At 36.2% G+C, this 15,476-nt stretch overlaps 1 protein-coding gene across 4 annotated transcripts in view; it reads right to left on the bottom strand.

Moving 5' to 3' along the window:
• Nucleotides 1-122: 122 nt before the first annotated feature.
• Nucleotides 123-15,476, bottom strand: part of ACSS3 (acyl-CoA synthetase short chain family member 3) — an 87,470-nt gene continuing 72,116 nt past the window's right edge. For 2 of the 4 annotated variants that reach the window (XM_030453486.1, XM_030453498.1), the window contains 5 exons: nt 6,720-6,801; nt 5,684-5,806; nt 1,207-1,306; nt 952-1,127; nt 123-682 (listed from right to left, as the gene is read on the bottom strand). In XM_030453486.1, coding sequence (XP_030309346.1) covers nt 617-682; nt 952-1,127; nt 1,207-1,306; nt 5,684-5,806; nt 6,720-6,801 — 547 coding nt within the window. In that variant the 3' untranslated portion in view covers nt 123-616. The remainder of the gene's footprint in view (nt 683-951; nt 1,128-1,206; nt 1,307-5,683; nt 5,807-6,719; nt 6,802-15,476) is intronic. The other 2 variants (XM_030453493.1, XM_030453504.1) reach the window with 2 other exon arrangements.

The following is a 15,476-nucleotide window of genomic DNA, read 5'->3' as shown; positions in this document are numbered from 1 at the left end:
ATCAAGATTTTCACAGATACAAAAGCAAGATATTATCTATCATTCTACAAAAAAAGACACCTCAGGAAGTTACTGATTTAAAAAAATACAGGAATTTGGTTTATAGTGCAAAGACTTAGAAAAAATATGTGGAATCAAGAAAAATAATTTTTTAATTTATAAAAAATTAATATGTAAAAGATCATAATTTACAAGTGAGGAAATTTATGTCTGCAATCATTCCAATCATTCCTATTTATTCCTCAGTTCATGACTTACCTTCTGTAAGCGCTTTTAGACAAACTCAAGTCACTGGTCACATTATACAATGATGAATTTAAATGTAAGGTTATATAACATCATATGAGATAATCCAGACACTCCTTCACTTTAAGGCTATATAAATGCATTAATTCTATTTGCAATTCTTATAAATCTTAATATCCACTATATAATGACAACATACAGAGACCTGAGTATGCTTAGTCGGCTGTGACCACATGGTAAAGAACACAGCAACTTTTCTAAAGTAAAAAAAGTTAGTCCCAAATCACCACCAGTTTTTAAAATGTGGTATTTCCTAGCAGAGTCTCTTTTTGTACTTAACAAGCACCTTTGTTATCAACCTGTTACTCATTCAACTTTTCTTTAGCACTTCTTCAATGTGTTTAAACACACTAGCATCTTCAATGGTTGGTGTTATCTGAAAAGAAAGCATATAGAAGCATGTGATAGTAGATCACTGTTCTTACTTTTGAAGACATTTTCATTCAGAAAATCTTCTAAATCTATCTTTCAAGATCAATAAAGAGAAAAGTATCTGGAAATATCTGGAACATAAAAATCTTCTGGCTAAGACAGAGCAGAAATAAAATATAATGTACTACCTGATGTGATAAACCAGTTGCAGAATGGTCTAGCAAATCAAAAACCCATGACTTTGGTTCATTAAAGCATACATCTCCAACTCACCTTGTATGGTTTCCCACTGACAAGTGCAGAAAGAGCTGAGCGTGGTATCTTGCCTGAGCGGGTTTTTGGTAGCTGTTTTACAAACACTCCCTTCTGGAAAGCTGCTACAGGACCAATGTTAGTTCTAACTTGTTTAACAATCTCTTCCAAAATTTTCTCCTCTTCTGTCTTTATACCTAGTGAAGATGTTCATAACCTTTAACCTTTCTGGGACTTTTGTAAGTCTGAGTAACAGCAGTAGCAGCAAGCTCTCACCTTCTCTCAGTACACACAGCGCAAATGGAACGTGTCCTTTTAAAGGATCCTCCAGGCCCACAACAGCACAGTCTGCCACAGCATGATGGAAGAGAACACACTGAGGGAGAGCAAACAGATCTAAATTGATCTAATAATAACTGAACATTCCTGTGAAAAAAATCCATAAAACCCCAGATGTTTCTTCAGTTTTGAAAGTGAAAAAGCATTTAGTTGGTACACCTCAGAATTCCAATTACACGTGTTGCAGATACATGTGTAAGGGAGGAAGTCCTATTGACCTCTCTCCTTACTTCCCCAAGAACTGAAAACTCAACCAGCTCATGGTCACTTTGTCCAAGATGACCACCAACCTTTACATCTCCCTCTAGTCCCTCCCTGTTCACAAACAGCAGATCTAGCAGTGAGCTTTCCCTGGTTGGCTCAGTCACCAGCTGTGTTAGGAAGTTACCTTCCACACACTCCAAGAGTCTCTAGGACTGCTTCCTGACTGCAGGATTATATTTCCAGCAGACATCTGATAAATTGAAGTCTCCCACAAGAATAAGAGGAAGCAAATCCGAAACCTTACCCAGCTGCTTGTAGAACACTTCATCAACCTCCTTTCCCCAGTTGGATGGTCTATAACAGACCCCTAATATGATATCTGCCTTGTTGCCATTCCCCCGATTCTTACCCATAGGCATTCAACCCAATTATCACCATCATTAAAATGCTCAAGACAGTTGAGACCTTCTCCAACATAGAGGGTCACACCCCCTCCTCTCCTTCCATGCCTATCTCTTCTGAACACCCTATAGTTTTTTAATCCCTCTATATTTCTGTAATGGCAATTATATCACAGTTTCTTTGTTGGACAATAGCTTCAAGCTTGTCCAGTTTATTGCCCATGCTACATGCATTAGCATAAATGCATTTTTAGCTGCTATAACTTTCTGCATGGGAGGGGTCTACCCCCTACTTGGAGTTTCTCAGGTCCCAAGGAGCACTTCCACTGCTCATCACTGACTGATTTATTACTGTGTGCATTGGTGTTCATGTACTTCAGCTGGGCTGCTGATTTCACTCTTAATTTGAACTTTCCACCCTTAGGCTCATCTCTGGAGAGCCTGGTTTCAATCCCTGCGCCCTTCAAACCTAGTTTAAAGCCTTTCTGATCAGTCCCACCAACATGTGGGCTGTAGTCCTTTTGACCCTGCTGGACAGATGAAGCCCATCTGATTTGAGGAGCCTGGGTACCAGGGAATTTGCCCCATGGTCATAGAAACCAAAAGCCTGCCACTGACACCAGTCCCTAAGCCATGAATTTACCTGCTGGATCTTCCTGCTAGTTCCTTCATCTGTCACTATCAATAGAGGGATAGAGGAGAACACAACTTGCGTGCCTGATCCCTTCACTTGTCCCAGGGCCCCAAAATCTCTCAGGACTGCTTTTGTAGATCTTTTTGTGCCGTCAGCATGAGGAGGAAGACATGAAAGGTGCAGAGAAGACAGAAGGGAAAAACCTAAAGAAAGGAAAAGCTGAAACACTGCTATCCCAGTTAAGAACAAGGAGATTCTCATGTGACCTGGTTGTGAAACCAACCAAGGATAGAAAAATTGAAAGGGTCGCCCGTAACCATTCCTAAATATGGACTTCATCAGCTCAAAGTTTTATAGTCAAACCAGGACTGGCTTTTGTGCCATAATCACTATAACACACATCCAGCAGTTTTGTAGAAAAATGGATCTGCACAAATTGCTTCTTGCCTACTTTGTTTGACAGAAGTTATGGTAACTTTAAAAACTATGATCCCAGAAATGTTCCATGACACAAGAAAAGCAAGTGGGAAATACTTAGTTTAATTAGAAGCACACTACACCAAAGTACAAAACCATGGCCGTTTACGCACACCTTTTGAAACTGGATTTTCACAGCAATGACATAGCACGTGCACAAGCCATGTTTAGAACAGCAAGTGCAGCAGCCTGGAGTTTGTTCTGGCTGGGCTCAGAACTAGAAAGGCAGAACAGCCTGCTGCAAAAGTACTGAATCTAAATATATGCAAGTGCACTTGAATTAAGATGCAGTTTACTTTATCAAGAAGTCATTGTATCCAAACTAACTAAGCATTCTGGAATGAATCTTGACCAACCCCAAATTTCCATGGTATTTCAATGCATCACACACTCATGGTCTTCTAGTCCAGAGCCTCATTAATGCATTCCATTTCCTGCTATAAATACCCATTCTTCCCTGTTCTGACTTACTGACCCTGACTACAGCAACTTGATTGCCATAGAAAGAAAAAAAAAGGTAGGAAAAAACCCAAAACAAAACAAAAAGTAAATGCAATGAATTACGGAAAGTAAGACTAGAAAGGTCTACAACCAGAAGAACTGTTCTTTCTACAAAACCCCCTACAGTTGAGATATAAATGTTGACAGCTTGCTTTGTAGTATTTTTTTTTGTGTCATTCCAGTCTGTCACTTGTTCATAAACGTTTAATGTTCTTTTTGAATAACAGGAATATGCAGTCACTGTAATGCTTTTCTTTATTAAACTATCCCAAATTCTATCAATTTGCCACTGACTTTGGGACAGCTAATTTCAAATGACTGAAAGTGTAAGTACCAATAAACTTTTTAAAACAGCTGGAAAGAAGAACAGGATCAGCACTATTTAAAAATTGTTTGAAAGAAAAATCTCAAGTAAGCGAAATGGCATTCCCGAAATGATGACTGGGAACAAGTATGGATGTCACATTTTGGCAGCAGACATAAACCTCACTATCAGGAAGGAGATCTCATGCTAAATTCCTCAATTTCAAACCTGTTGCCTCATACAGGCAATATTTTGTTTGAGCTTTTCAGAAACAGAGAGAAGGCAGGCAGGGACACGGTAGATGTACAGACAAGAGATGGATGGATGGATGGATGGATGGATGGATGGATGGATGGATGGATGGATCAACAGTAGCTGAGGTTACTGACATTCACTGATTAACAAGATAAAAACTAATATCTACTGCACTGCAGTGAAGATGGAGACCCAATGATACTAAGATACCTCAGAAAAAGGAACTAATTGCAATATAATGGAGCTGAAATTCTTTGCCAAAGTGCTAAGGAAAAACTTGCTAAGCTTATAACACAGCTATAATGTAAATGCAGGTAATGTGCTTGCTCAACAAGGTGAGTGTTGCTTAATGAGGCGGCGATTAAGTGAACCTTTAATTCTCTATTTACTGGTCTTACTGAAAAGCTAATTGTGGTCTCATTAATGCTTCTCCATTTAACTACCAATTTGCTGCGCATGTGCTAACACTACTCCTTTTTTAGCTTTGTGCAAAGGGTGAATGGAAAAGCTTCTAGAATTTTGTATGGAACATTTTTTGTTTCTAGGGGAAAGACCAAACTAGCAGGAAAAAAAAAACCAAAACAAAAAAACCACTGAGCTTGGGACGACGGATACAAAGGATACAAAGGTATTACAGATAAGGAAGTGATTCAATTGACCATTTGTTAGATTAGTTTCTGATATAGGCTGAAGTGAATTAACCATGGGCAGCTCAGCCCTTGAACAGTAAGGGGTGGTGATGAGACTCTCTGCTGTGCTTTAGTGGAGCAACACAAAAAAACCCCTGGCTGCAAAGGCTGATTGAAAGCTGGTTGAAAGCCACCTTTATGGCTTTACAGACCCACATCAGAACAGCAACCTGCTCAGCTCCCTGGCTGACCAATCCTCAAAAGATTGCCTTTGTTTATCTGAATTTGTTCACTTCTGTGTAATCAGAATTTCTTCTAAGTTGTTTTCTAGCCTTTGAAAAAAAAAAAAAGATTCTAGACCAATAGACATTACAATGCAAAAATTACTGACAGATTCAATGAGCAGTTAAATTCACAATTCTTAAAGTGTATTTTTCCTTTGTACATGAGTAGCATACATTTTCCTATACTCCCTGAATAACCAATTGATATGTCATCAGGGAAATTTGTAACTGGCAATCAATCACAGCAGTTCCAGAGAGGTGAGTGAACAATGATATGAAATTCAGATACTTTTATGAACTGCACTCTTTTCAACTTTTTTGAGTTGCATGGGTATTACATTAATGACTTTCAGTTTAACAGCAGGGTTTTTTTACAGAAATTTTCATTGTTCATTTAGCACTGCTCATATAATAGGAGACAAAATTAGTATTATCAGAGCTTCCAGGAACATTTCCCATGCTAACATAGTACCCCTTCACTCCACATTCAACTGGCAGATCCTGCCTGCTTTATCAACCCCATGATAAAAACTGCTTATTGTTAGCAGCCAAGTTTATTATGATCCTTAAAAGAAAGTACCTGAACTAATTATTTTTTTTTTGTTAAAAGTACCAACACAAATGCAATCAAAAAGAGCAGCAAGAAAATGAGAGATCTTGTGAGATTTTCAGTTGCAGCTTTATTCATCTTTCATTCTTCTGTCTTACTGTTCAGCAATGCTTACCTCTTCAATTGCTCCTGCTGAAATTCGGTGTCCAGCGACATTGATCACATCATCAGCTCGAGACAGGACATATAAATAGCCATCTTCATCCATATAACCTGCATCCATAGTATCATAATATCCCTAGATACAACACAACCAGAAATAAACTCAGGAATATCCATCAGTTTTCCACGAAAACTGGAACAAGAGTTAATTGTTCCAAATGAAATACATTTTTGGTGCCGGACATAATTATCTAATTTTTTTGACCATTTTTATGTCATAAAATGTCCTATGTACAGAAAAGGTTTTGTAGTTTAGTTAAGACAGAAGACAACACATAAACCTGGATTTTTTCCTACTCTGCTTGTTAGACCCCTGACGGCCTGGAGAAAGATGCTGCCTGAATCTACAAAAGGAGAATGAAATTTTTCTTGAATGGAACAATAGAACTGTTGTAAAATTGCCCCTGAAGGAATGCAAATGCACACTAAAAATAATTTGTCTGATTGATTCACTCATTTACTTTTACTGAACAAAACCTCCCATTTTGGACATTCACATAGGGCCAATCTGTCTATTTCTAGAAGGAAAAGAGGAAGCCAGGCCTTAAATAGTTCATCTGACAAGAAAACGTAAATTCAGTAAGAAGTCTCTGATGTATTTACATGCACGGTGGGCAAATGTGTATTTTGGACTGATACCAAGTCAAAATTACAGTATGTCAGCAGCAGTAGTATATTTGAAGCTATGCCAGTCTAAGGTTGTGAGGCTTCTATTCTTTATTAGATCAAATTACATCAACCAACTTTTATCTAAGAAGTTTGAGTTTGCTTCTTCTGTTTCAGATCTTAAAAAAGAGTGTGCCCAAAAACTTGAAGTATCTATGAAAAAAGTTTTACCTTGAAATACTTTTAATTCTGTAACACCTATTTCAAATATCTCCCATTAAAATAAGATATGACAACTTTGTCCATTATCTAGACTAAATATACTATCATTAAGTTCTTCAGGATTATGAAAAGTTTATACAAATTAATTTTGTAATTCTTACTGGAAATTTCTGGAAATACAACTTATGAAATGTTTCCTGATTTTCCCAAAGACCTGAGAATGCTCCAGGAGGCAATGGCAACCTTAAATTTAAAAGAAGAGAGTGAAGTAAATAGAAACATAGATATAAGTGAGTGCAACTTCCACGCTTCCCATTCATACTTTTTGTTCAGATTAATAATATGTAAAATCATAAACCAGTTTTCTTTAAAAATAGGCTGACAACAGATCAAAAAGATAATAACTTTGCTGTAATCACTTCCACATAGCTCTGAATTTTATGGAGACCCTACCTTTCATATAACATAAGCATCTCTGTCATTCAGTAAAATAAGGTTTGGTCTTGTAAATACTACATACTGCAATATAAATACCTTATCAGCATTCAGTTTTCAACATTTTCATAGATTAAGTGTCTGGCAGATATGTATGACACTAGGTTATTATAGGTACCTCTCTAATGCACATACACACACAATTCAAATTACTTCATTGTTGAAACATTTAATATTCTTTTTTTTTTTTTTTTAAACTGTGCATAGTATTATTGAAATTATTGGAGGAGTTCTTTGAAAGTATATTTTAAAAGGTCACTTTTAGAACTTCTTAAAGTAGCTGAACTTAATTTTTGATTTTTTAAGGTGTGAGGCTGCAAAATTTTGGATTGCCTGGTTAGTTGAGATTTAAGTGAATAGTATAGACCATTCTTCAGTCAAAGATACAGGCGTGACAAAAAATGGGATATTTCAAATACATCTCTGCCAGAAGAAGAGAAGCTACAGAAGTTCCAATTGCAAAGAACTGGCTTTTTTTCCCTTCAGACCTCTGTTAGGGTTAAACTCAGCTTACTTGAACTGCCTAGGAGATACATATTCAGACACATCAAAAAAAGTTTTACAAAGCTTAACCCTAGTAACAGAGAAAGAGCATGCAAGCATATTTATAGAAAAAATAATATATTACTCATTCAGATTTTAGTAGTATATGTCTACATTCCTAGCCAGCAAATTTTTAGCCAGCAGTTGTTTTTTTTTCACCTCAACCTGTGATAGTGTGACACAAAAAGGTAAAATCTCCAGCACTAAAACAACCTTCTGTAGCATAGCAACATTGGTAGCATTACAAGTCTCCTACGATGTTCAGGTGACAAGAGCAGGTGCTATCAGCTCAGTGACATACACATTTGTAATATTATATTTATTAAAAGTATAATTATATATACTTTTTTTATCTAAATATGATAAAAATATTACATGCTGATTTGTAAAGGACGTCATCTAGAAATGATTCAAAAATACGACTTTTAAATCTTCCAGCTTAATTCAGCTTTATTAGCATAATAGAATCTATATAACTATAACTACTACTGCTACTATATGCTACTGAGTATTCTGGCTCAACACACCGTATATATCACATTCCCTGGAAGTATGGTAAAGGCAAGGCCAGAAATGGCAGGACACTTCCCAGGTAGTTACCCAGATGTGAGAAAGGCATGTTGGCATCTGCCAGTCTGGAGGGAATTCACTGGCCTCTTTTCAGCCTTTCAAGCTTCATAAGCATCCTTGTGTTACACAGAAATGACATATAGAGTATTTGTCTCAAAAAATTAAATATATTGACCCCAGTGTTTGCATATGCATGAGTTTAAAGAAAAAATTGCTTGTTGACATTTAAGAAAAACCCCTAGAGAATAGCAGTCACTATGGTTGTTGCCTGGTTGCTAACAGCATAGCAATTCCTAATAGCCTCAGACATTGCAAATTTTGCACTTTCAATTTATTTAACAGTCTGAAACACCCATGTGATGGGAGAAAAAGGAAAAGTTGTATTGACGAAATCTTTAATAATTTCTCCAAAGCTCTATTCAGTTCTTTGCAGTTAGTCATTACATAAAGGAACCAATTTTATTGCTGATATCAGAGAAACATTTTCTTTTCAGTAACGGTAGCTGTTTGGAAATCTAAACACAGACATGTGTAACACATATATTTTTATAATGCAAATTGCAATGGTAAAATACATCCACAGAGTGCACTTTGTAAGTCCGTGGAAACTCATTACTAAACTACTGGCTACCCCAGGTATCTCTGTAGCACAAATCACAGCCCAATACAGACACAGTCTCAAATTGTTTGTCCTTAGCTTCCTGTAAAAGATTACTTGCAGTTAGGACTCCACTCCACCTACTAAGTAATAACTGAATTCCATCTTCCATGTGTCCTTTCTGGAAAAATAATTCCAGAGCAACGGCCACATACAATGTTTCCTTGATAGTAAAGTTCTTAGCATCATGACTGACTAGAATTTCTGGGTACTCTGCAAACACAAGTAATTGATAAAATTAATAAAGAAAGAATCCAGTTTGCTGGAACATAATTACATATATTGAATTTTTGCCAGGATATGAGGATTAAAATGCCCAGAGACAAAAATACCTCCATCCCACTGCTGCCAGTGGGAATACTGCCATAAATTCCAAAGGAAGAAGAAACTGGATCATAATTACGTGAAAAGAGCCAGAAGAGAGACAATCAAACAATCAGAAAATAACAGCAACTTGAAAGCAAACATTTCTTCCTTTCCTCAATACCTCCATTAAAAAAAAAAAAACAAACTGTTGTCTCTTTGTCCAAACACTGAGTTGATACTCAAGGCCTTTGGGGATTATTTTTATTAAAAAGATATACTTCCCAAAATGGCAGCAGTGCATATTTCCCCAGACATTATCCTGCTTCCGGTTCACAAGCAACAGAAGCACCTAAGATGAAGACAGAAGGTGCTGGGTTCCTTCAACATCATTTGCACAATATACAAAGAAGGTGCTTTGCTTGAGTTCCTTTTTGGATATATTTACTGTATTTCTCTAGCTACCAGTTAACTTCTCTCTCTCATCCTGCATGCCAAGTGACAAACCAAGCAGTGCTGAGCCTTTGCCTCTGTACAACTCTTGCTTGGGTTTTTCATATGGTTGTTTCTCCCTTCTGGAGAGAACAGTCAAAAGCTACAACGAATACAAATTCAAGAGAAGCCTAGAGCTTTGTCAAAAATAAAGATGTGATAACATCCATACTGGGTCAGGCTAACTACAGCCAACTCATCCCATTTATACAGCAAAGAACATGAACCTTTACAAACACAAGTCTAGATTCAAGCCAAAAACCTACATTGAGCTGAATCAAAACAACCTGAACTTTAGAGAAGTTTACCTTTTAATTTCAAATTTTGAAAAAATTCATAGGTCTGAATTTTTATCTCACTTAATGCCAGTTTTTCACTATTGCAGCAATAGCAGCACCAATTATGCCATACTCCACTAACTCCAGTGAGATTAAGGTGAGAGTTGCTGGTACACGGATCCAGGCCCGTTTCTCATTTTAAGGTTGAATATATTTAAAACAGCATAAGGAAAACTAGGTAAACTGTGTAAATTAATGATGTAAATTATATGGGTTCAGTTTACACAGATTCACTCTAATTACATTTTACAAAGATAAGAAGGCAGTATCATAATGAAGTGGAGAAACTAAGATTAGGTGAACTTGGCAAAATACAGGAAAATTCTTAAGTGCTTTCACAGTACCTGTTTTCTGCTAGAGAATTTTAAATTACAATCATTATCATTTTTTTCAAGGATTGTTTTACAGTCTATTTTTCATACAACAGTGGATGACCTTACATAGAACAGTCCATCTGTAGCTTAGCCCTAGAAAATCTGACTCCATGTATCACATCATTTCAGTATGCCACTCCTCAAAATTATGAAAGATTGCTTGTTACTGGAACAAAGCAATTATAGACACATCCCTCAAAAGGAAGTTTAAAGAAAAAAGCAGATTTCTAAAAGCACAAATGAAAGCCAGAAACTATTAGAGATGCTACCTTCCTGAATTTTAGATAAGACATAATTTTATTTTATGGTAGACTATGGTACTCATAAGCCGCTCATTATAGTCAGTCAAAGCAAGTGTAAGAGTTTGTCCTTCTGAATGGAGCTAAGTCAACTTAACTGGCACTATATTATTATATTATTACTCAGAATTTATGTAGTACTGTGCATAAACACACTTAAAAACACAACTTTTGACTGCCAGTTCAAAACCCATCTGAAATCTAGAAGCTTTTTCATATAGGAGGAACAGCACTGGAAAATGGGTGGAAAGAGGCAACAGAAGAAATGGCATGTCAACCATTCACAAGTCTTCATGAAAGAGCTTTTTATAAACTGAAAGAGGTCTCAAAAGTCATTGGTTCCAGGGTAGATTTTGCAGGGAAAAAAACTTCTACACTCTAGTGGGGAAGAAGGAAAGCATCACGCTCTAGTGAAAGTGCTTGGAAAAGGTTCAAATGTTACTCACATGTACTCAGCCATAAATCTGTTAGAGTACCCACACCTTTGGCTAAAATGCTTCCACACTGAAAGACCTACTCTATTTCACTTGTAAAGGGAAAAGACAAAGCTGAATTTAAAAAAAAAAAAGACATGTAGTCTGGCAGGGAGAGAAAATTTTGCATGGATTCAGCTAACTGTCTCATCTGACCTCCCATACAGCACAGCTAAAAGGATGTCATCTACTAATCCTGTTTCAAGCCCATAACTTTTAGGTCATGTGTCTTAAAGGCAGATATCCTGGTTTGACATAGAGGTGTCAAAGAAACCCACTATATATCCAAGAATTTGTTCCAATAGCTTAATACTTTTACTGTTAAGATTATGTGTTTTACTTCTCATCTGAATATACTGAGCTTCAGCTTCCAACCTCTGTAATGCTAGATTAATTAGCAGTCTCTCAGATGACTTTGTTCTGTGGGTATTTCCTGACCTTGATAAAGTCATTACTTAAGTGATCTTGGAGAAACTACATACCACAAATTAAACTATAAATTTATTTTAACCAGGCTTTCCAGCACTCAACTCTCATTCATGCCTTCACCAAAATCCAGAGTTTCTCAATAGCTTTTTGAAACAGACATAACAACATTAATACTTTTACTAAAGTCATGTCCACAGATAATAGTTCCTTTTCAGTCTTCTTGCTGAATGACAAGGGATCACACTGCCTGCTCAGTTACAGTTCCATTTCAACCAGATTTCTTGTGTATTCAGAGGTATATGCATTGTGACATAAAGATCTCCTTTGAAAGTCACTACTTTCTAGGGTACAGTCCTTAATTTTTAAAATGTTATAGATTTTCACTGTTCCTAGGTGTATGACCTTTATTTAATAGACTGTATTGCAAGTGGTCTTTACACAGTTCTACAAGCAACACTTTTCTCCCTTCAGCAATCTTCCTTGAGAGCAGCCACACAGATGGGTCTGCAACATCCCTCAGTGCAGCTGCCTTTCATTTTCTGACACCTTATGCAATTTTTTTATTTCATTATTTTATATTTTTAAAAGTAATAGGGAAACATTAAAACCTCCCTTCCAAAACATCATCAAACTGACAAAATAGAAAAACAATTCTAGCAATTGAGGTATGGCTTAATTCCCTCAGACACACTAGAACAACCACATATGACAAAGACAGATGCTTCTTAGAGTGTCTTAAGTACTTGAATTCTGGAGATAATTACATTCATAGACAGAAATTTCAGAATATTGAGTACTTTTTTATCATTAGAACAAACTGACTGACAATAGACTATTGTTTTAGAAGCACTGAATGGAAACAGTGTCACACACAAAAAATAAAAAATTGACAACATTCATTACTGAGACAATACGTACCAGTAGGAACTTCAGCAGCTATTCTGAATCCCAGGTAGCTTTTATTTAACTGTCTTTCCTCTGAGGTAAGGCCTCACCCCCCTTTCTTGGCTTCAGTGGTGTCCCCCCTTCCTTACACTATCCAAAAAGCCTGCCATTGCCTCATGGCTTCCTTTTCTTGCTGGAAGAGCACAACTGAGAGCTCTGACCTTTCTCATGAGTACCCCAGGCTAGAATGCTCTTATATTGACACATCAAATCTTACTTTTCTTTATTCGTTTTAATGGGATACAAAGGTACTGCAGTATGCTGTAAAACATTCCATCTTTTTCTTTTCCTTTTCTTCCCTTTAGGCTCATTTGGTTAGCATTTCTATTGTGCATCTTAATGACTACATTCCTTGTTTCAGGTTGCTTCAGACTTCCACACAGATACTGATTTTTTTCTTTTTTAATGCATTATAAGAAATGTTAAATAACTAAGGTTTTTATGGAACATGCATTTGCTGTCTGAATAAAATATATATAAGATTAAACACAGTATCACAAATAGTAAAATTCTGAATGGGTTTTTTAGTTCTGAACAACATCTCTTCCACTAATGGGTATTAACTTTGTGGTATTTGCTTCACAAGTCCTGTCACATTTACATTCAGCTAACTTAAAATTCAAAATTATAAAAAACTGTAGGCTTAACATTATCCCATCTATGTAAAACCTCTGAGTAAATATTTTTTAAAGTTCTACAGCACTATACATAAAGTTTTGCATTATTTTGGCCTATATGATGGGGTGGGTTATAATTTGAATAATTTTAACTATTGACAAAGCATTAAAATTTCCTTCCTCTTCTTCCACTAATCACAAATTCTTTAAAAAACCACAACACATTAACAGTCTCCAGAGCCTCTTGCACATTCAATATTATTAAACAAAACTAAACTAAGGCAACCAAAGAATTTCAGAATCACTGCACAATATAAATACATTGTCTCACCTCTTTATAAATATGGAACAGAAACATTTATGTTATTCTGTGCAATGGAGATCTATAAAACAAATTTGTAAATACTCACCTCCTAAGCCTTCATTATTATGGCACAAAAACTAAAATAAACACTAGAGGAAGTGTAACTAGAGTCTAGTGGGAAATTTACTGGCAGGCAATACTCTCTGGATAGAATGAGTGAATGTAGCCCTCTTGCTGTTGCAGATGAACATAAAGAATAATGCTAGCTAATGAGGCAGTGCTGAGAACTCCTTCATAAAATAAATGTAATAGTTTTGCAGTATTTATAACATACAAGAGCAAAATCGAGTTTCCAACTGCAACAGAATTTAAGGGGGATTTCTTTTTGCTAATCTTCCTTCTGAGGACAAACAACTCATGAAAAATCTCATGGCTAATCATTGTTACACATACACACATGCACACGCATTTTTAAGAGTGCATTAATTACAGACAGGTCAGAAAAATGCTGGCATAAGTGTGTCAATAAATCAGGCTGGTCTTGCTAATGGGAATGGAGGTCATTGCTGGAATGATTTTCTGTTCAGAACAAATCTTTGGTTAATTACCTTTCATGTCCAAAGATTTTAGCCAAAAAAATGTAAATTTAGAAACAATTCATACAAGCCCATTATCATCAGCTGCAGTCATCTTCATTTTTCCTTGCCCTTGCATCATAAATGTTGTGACAATGTATTTGATTCCTTTATCCTAAAAGACTTGTTAACTCAAAAAGATTTTTGCTCTGTCCAGGCAAATTAGCTTGAATGAGTTCTTATCAGCAAAAACTTTCCTAAAGGGCATAGATAATGATCATATATTAAAAAAAAAAAAAAAATGAAAACCAGGTATCAGTTGGCAGAGGAATAAAGTCCTTGTAGCAGAAAAATAGAATAATTAGGTTTAAAAAAACCCAACTTTCTGAAGTATTGGACTTTTGGAGAATAAAATTAAAGTTTAAAACTCTCTTCTAAGAATAAATATTTTAAATACATACCTATAAGCATTGCAGGCCTCAAGCAGCCCCCAGTCTTTTCCAGGAATTAGACTAGGATAAAAATTACCAAGAACAGCAGCACAGCACTTTTGTTTGCACAGCTGGTACTGTAAGCAGCATGTGGCCATTCCCTTCTCAAAGAAATACCAAATAATATTTCTAAACTCACATATGCTGCAGATAAAGTGAATACCTGTGGTTTTTTTCTAAAATGGTAAACCATATTTTGCTGCTGACACTTGGACAGAGTAATAGTCACAACTATCCAGGCTCCTCCCTTTTATCTGGCTGCACACAGACATGTTCCTGGAGTGACAAAGAAACACTGCAAGCCCCAAAATTTTTAAGGGGTCTGTACATGTAGAAGTCTGCTGAAGAGATGAAAAGAGGAAATAATTCTTTGCAGGAGGGCTGTATGAAAACCAGCCCTACCCAAGAACTGAAAAGTTTTACAGCTAAATAACTGCTTTACTGAATGAAGCAGAAGATAGAAAATGTGATGCCATAATCTAACAGTCACAGATTTTTATGACCAAAGAAACAACTCACTACTGCAGCAAATCATCACTTACCAGAATGAAACCTGGAACAAAATGTTAAGGAACTGCAAAACTAAAACAAGATTCTTTTACCAGTCCAAAGATGCAAATGGTGGAAGCGTTAAAATATCTTCAATTGGCACGCTAAAGTTTATCAATACCTTTGCCTTGTTTTCTTCATCTTTTTTTGGTTTTTAATGGCTAAGCTGCTGAATGAACTTTAAGAGATCTCACTGTCTTAAAAAACTAAGTCAAAAAAAGGCTGAAGGAGAAAAAGGGGTGATACTTAACCTATCACAGAACTGGCTCCATATTAACTGTGTTAATGATAAATTGTAATTTCTTTGCCCCCACTCTAACCTCTTTTTCAGAATGGATATTAAAATAAATATGGACATGATAAAATAACAGTATTCCTGTGCCATTAATCTTTCTTGAGTGACACAATGCAAAACAAAAACCACACCCTATTTCCTCTGTCAGTTTACTTGATGGCAGCAGAA

This window comes from Calypte anna, chromosome 1, assembly GCF_003957555.1.
Source record: "Calypte anna isolate BGI_N300 chromosome 1, bCalAnn1_v1.p, whole genome shotgun sequence".
Taxonomy (NCBI): domain Eukaryota; kingdom Metazoa; phylum Chordata; class Aves; order Apodiformes; family Trochilidae; genus Calypte; species Calypte anna.
The sequence above is the reverse complement of the archived record's forward strand: the minus strand, read 5'-3'. Positions and strand labels throughout refer to the sequence as shown.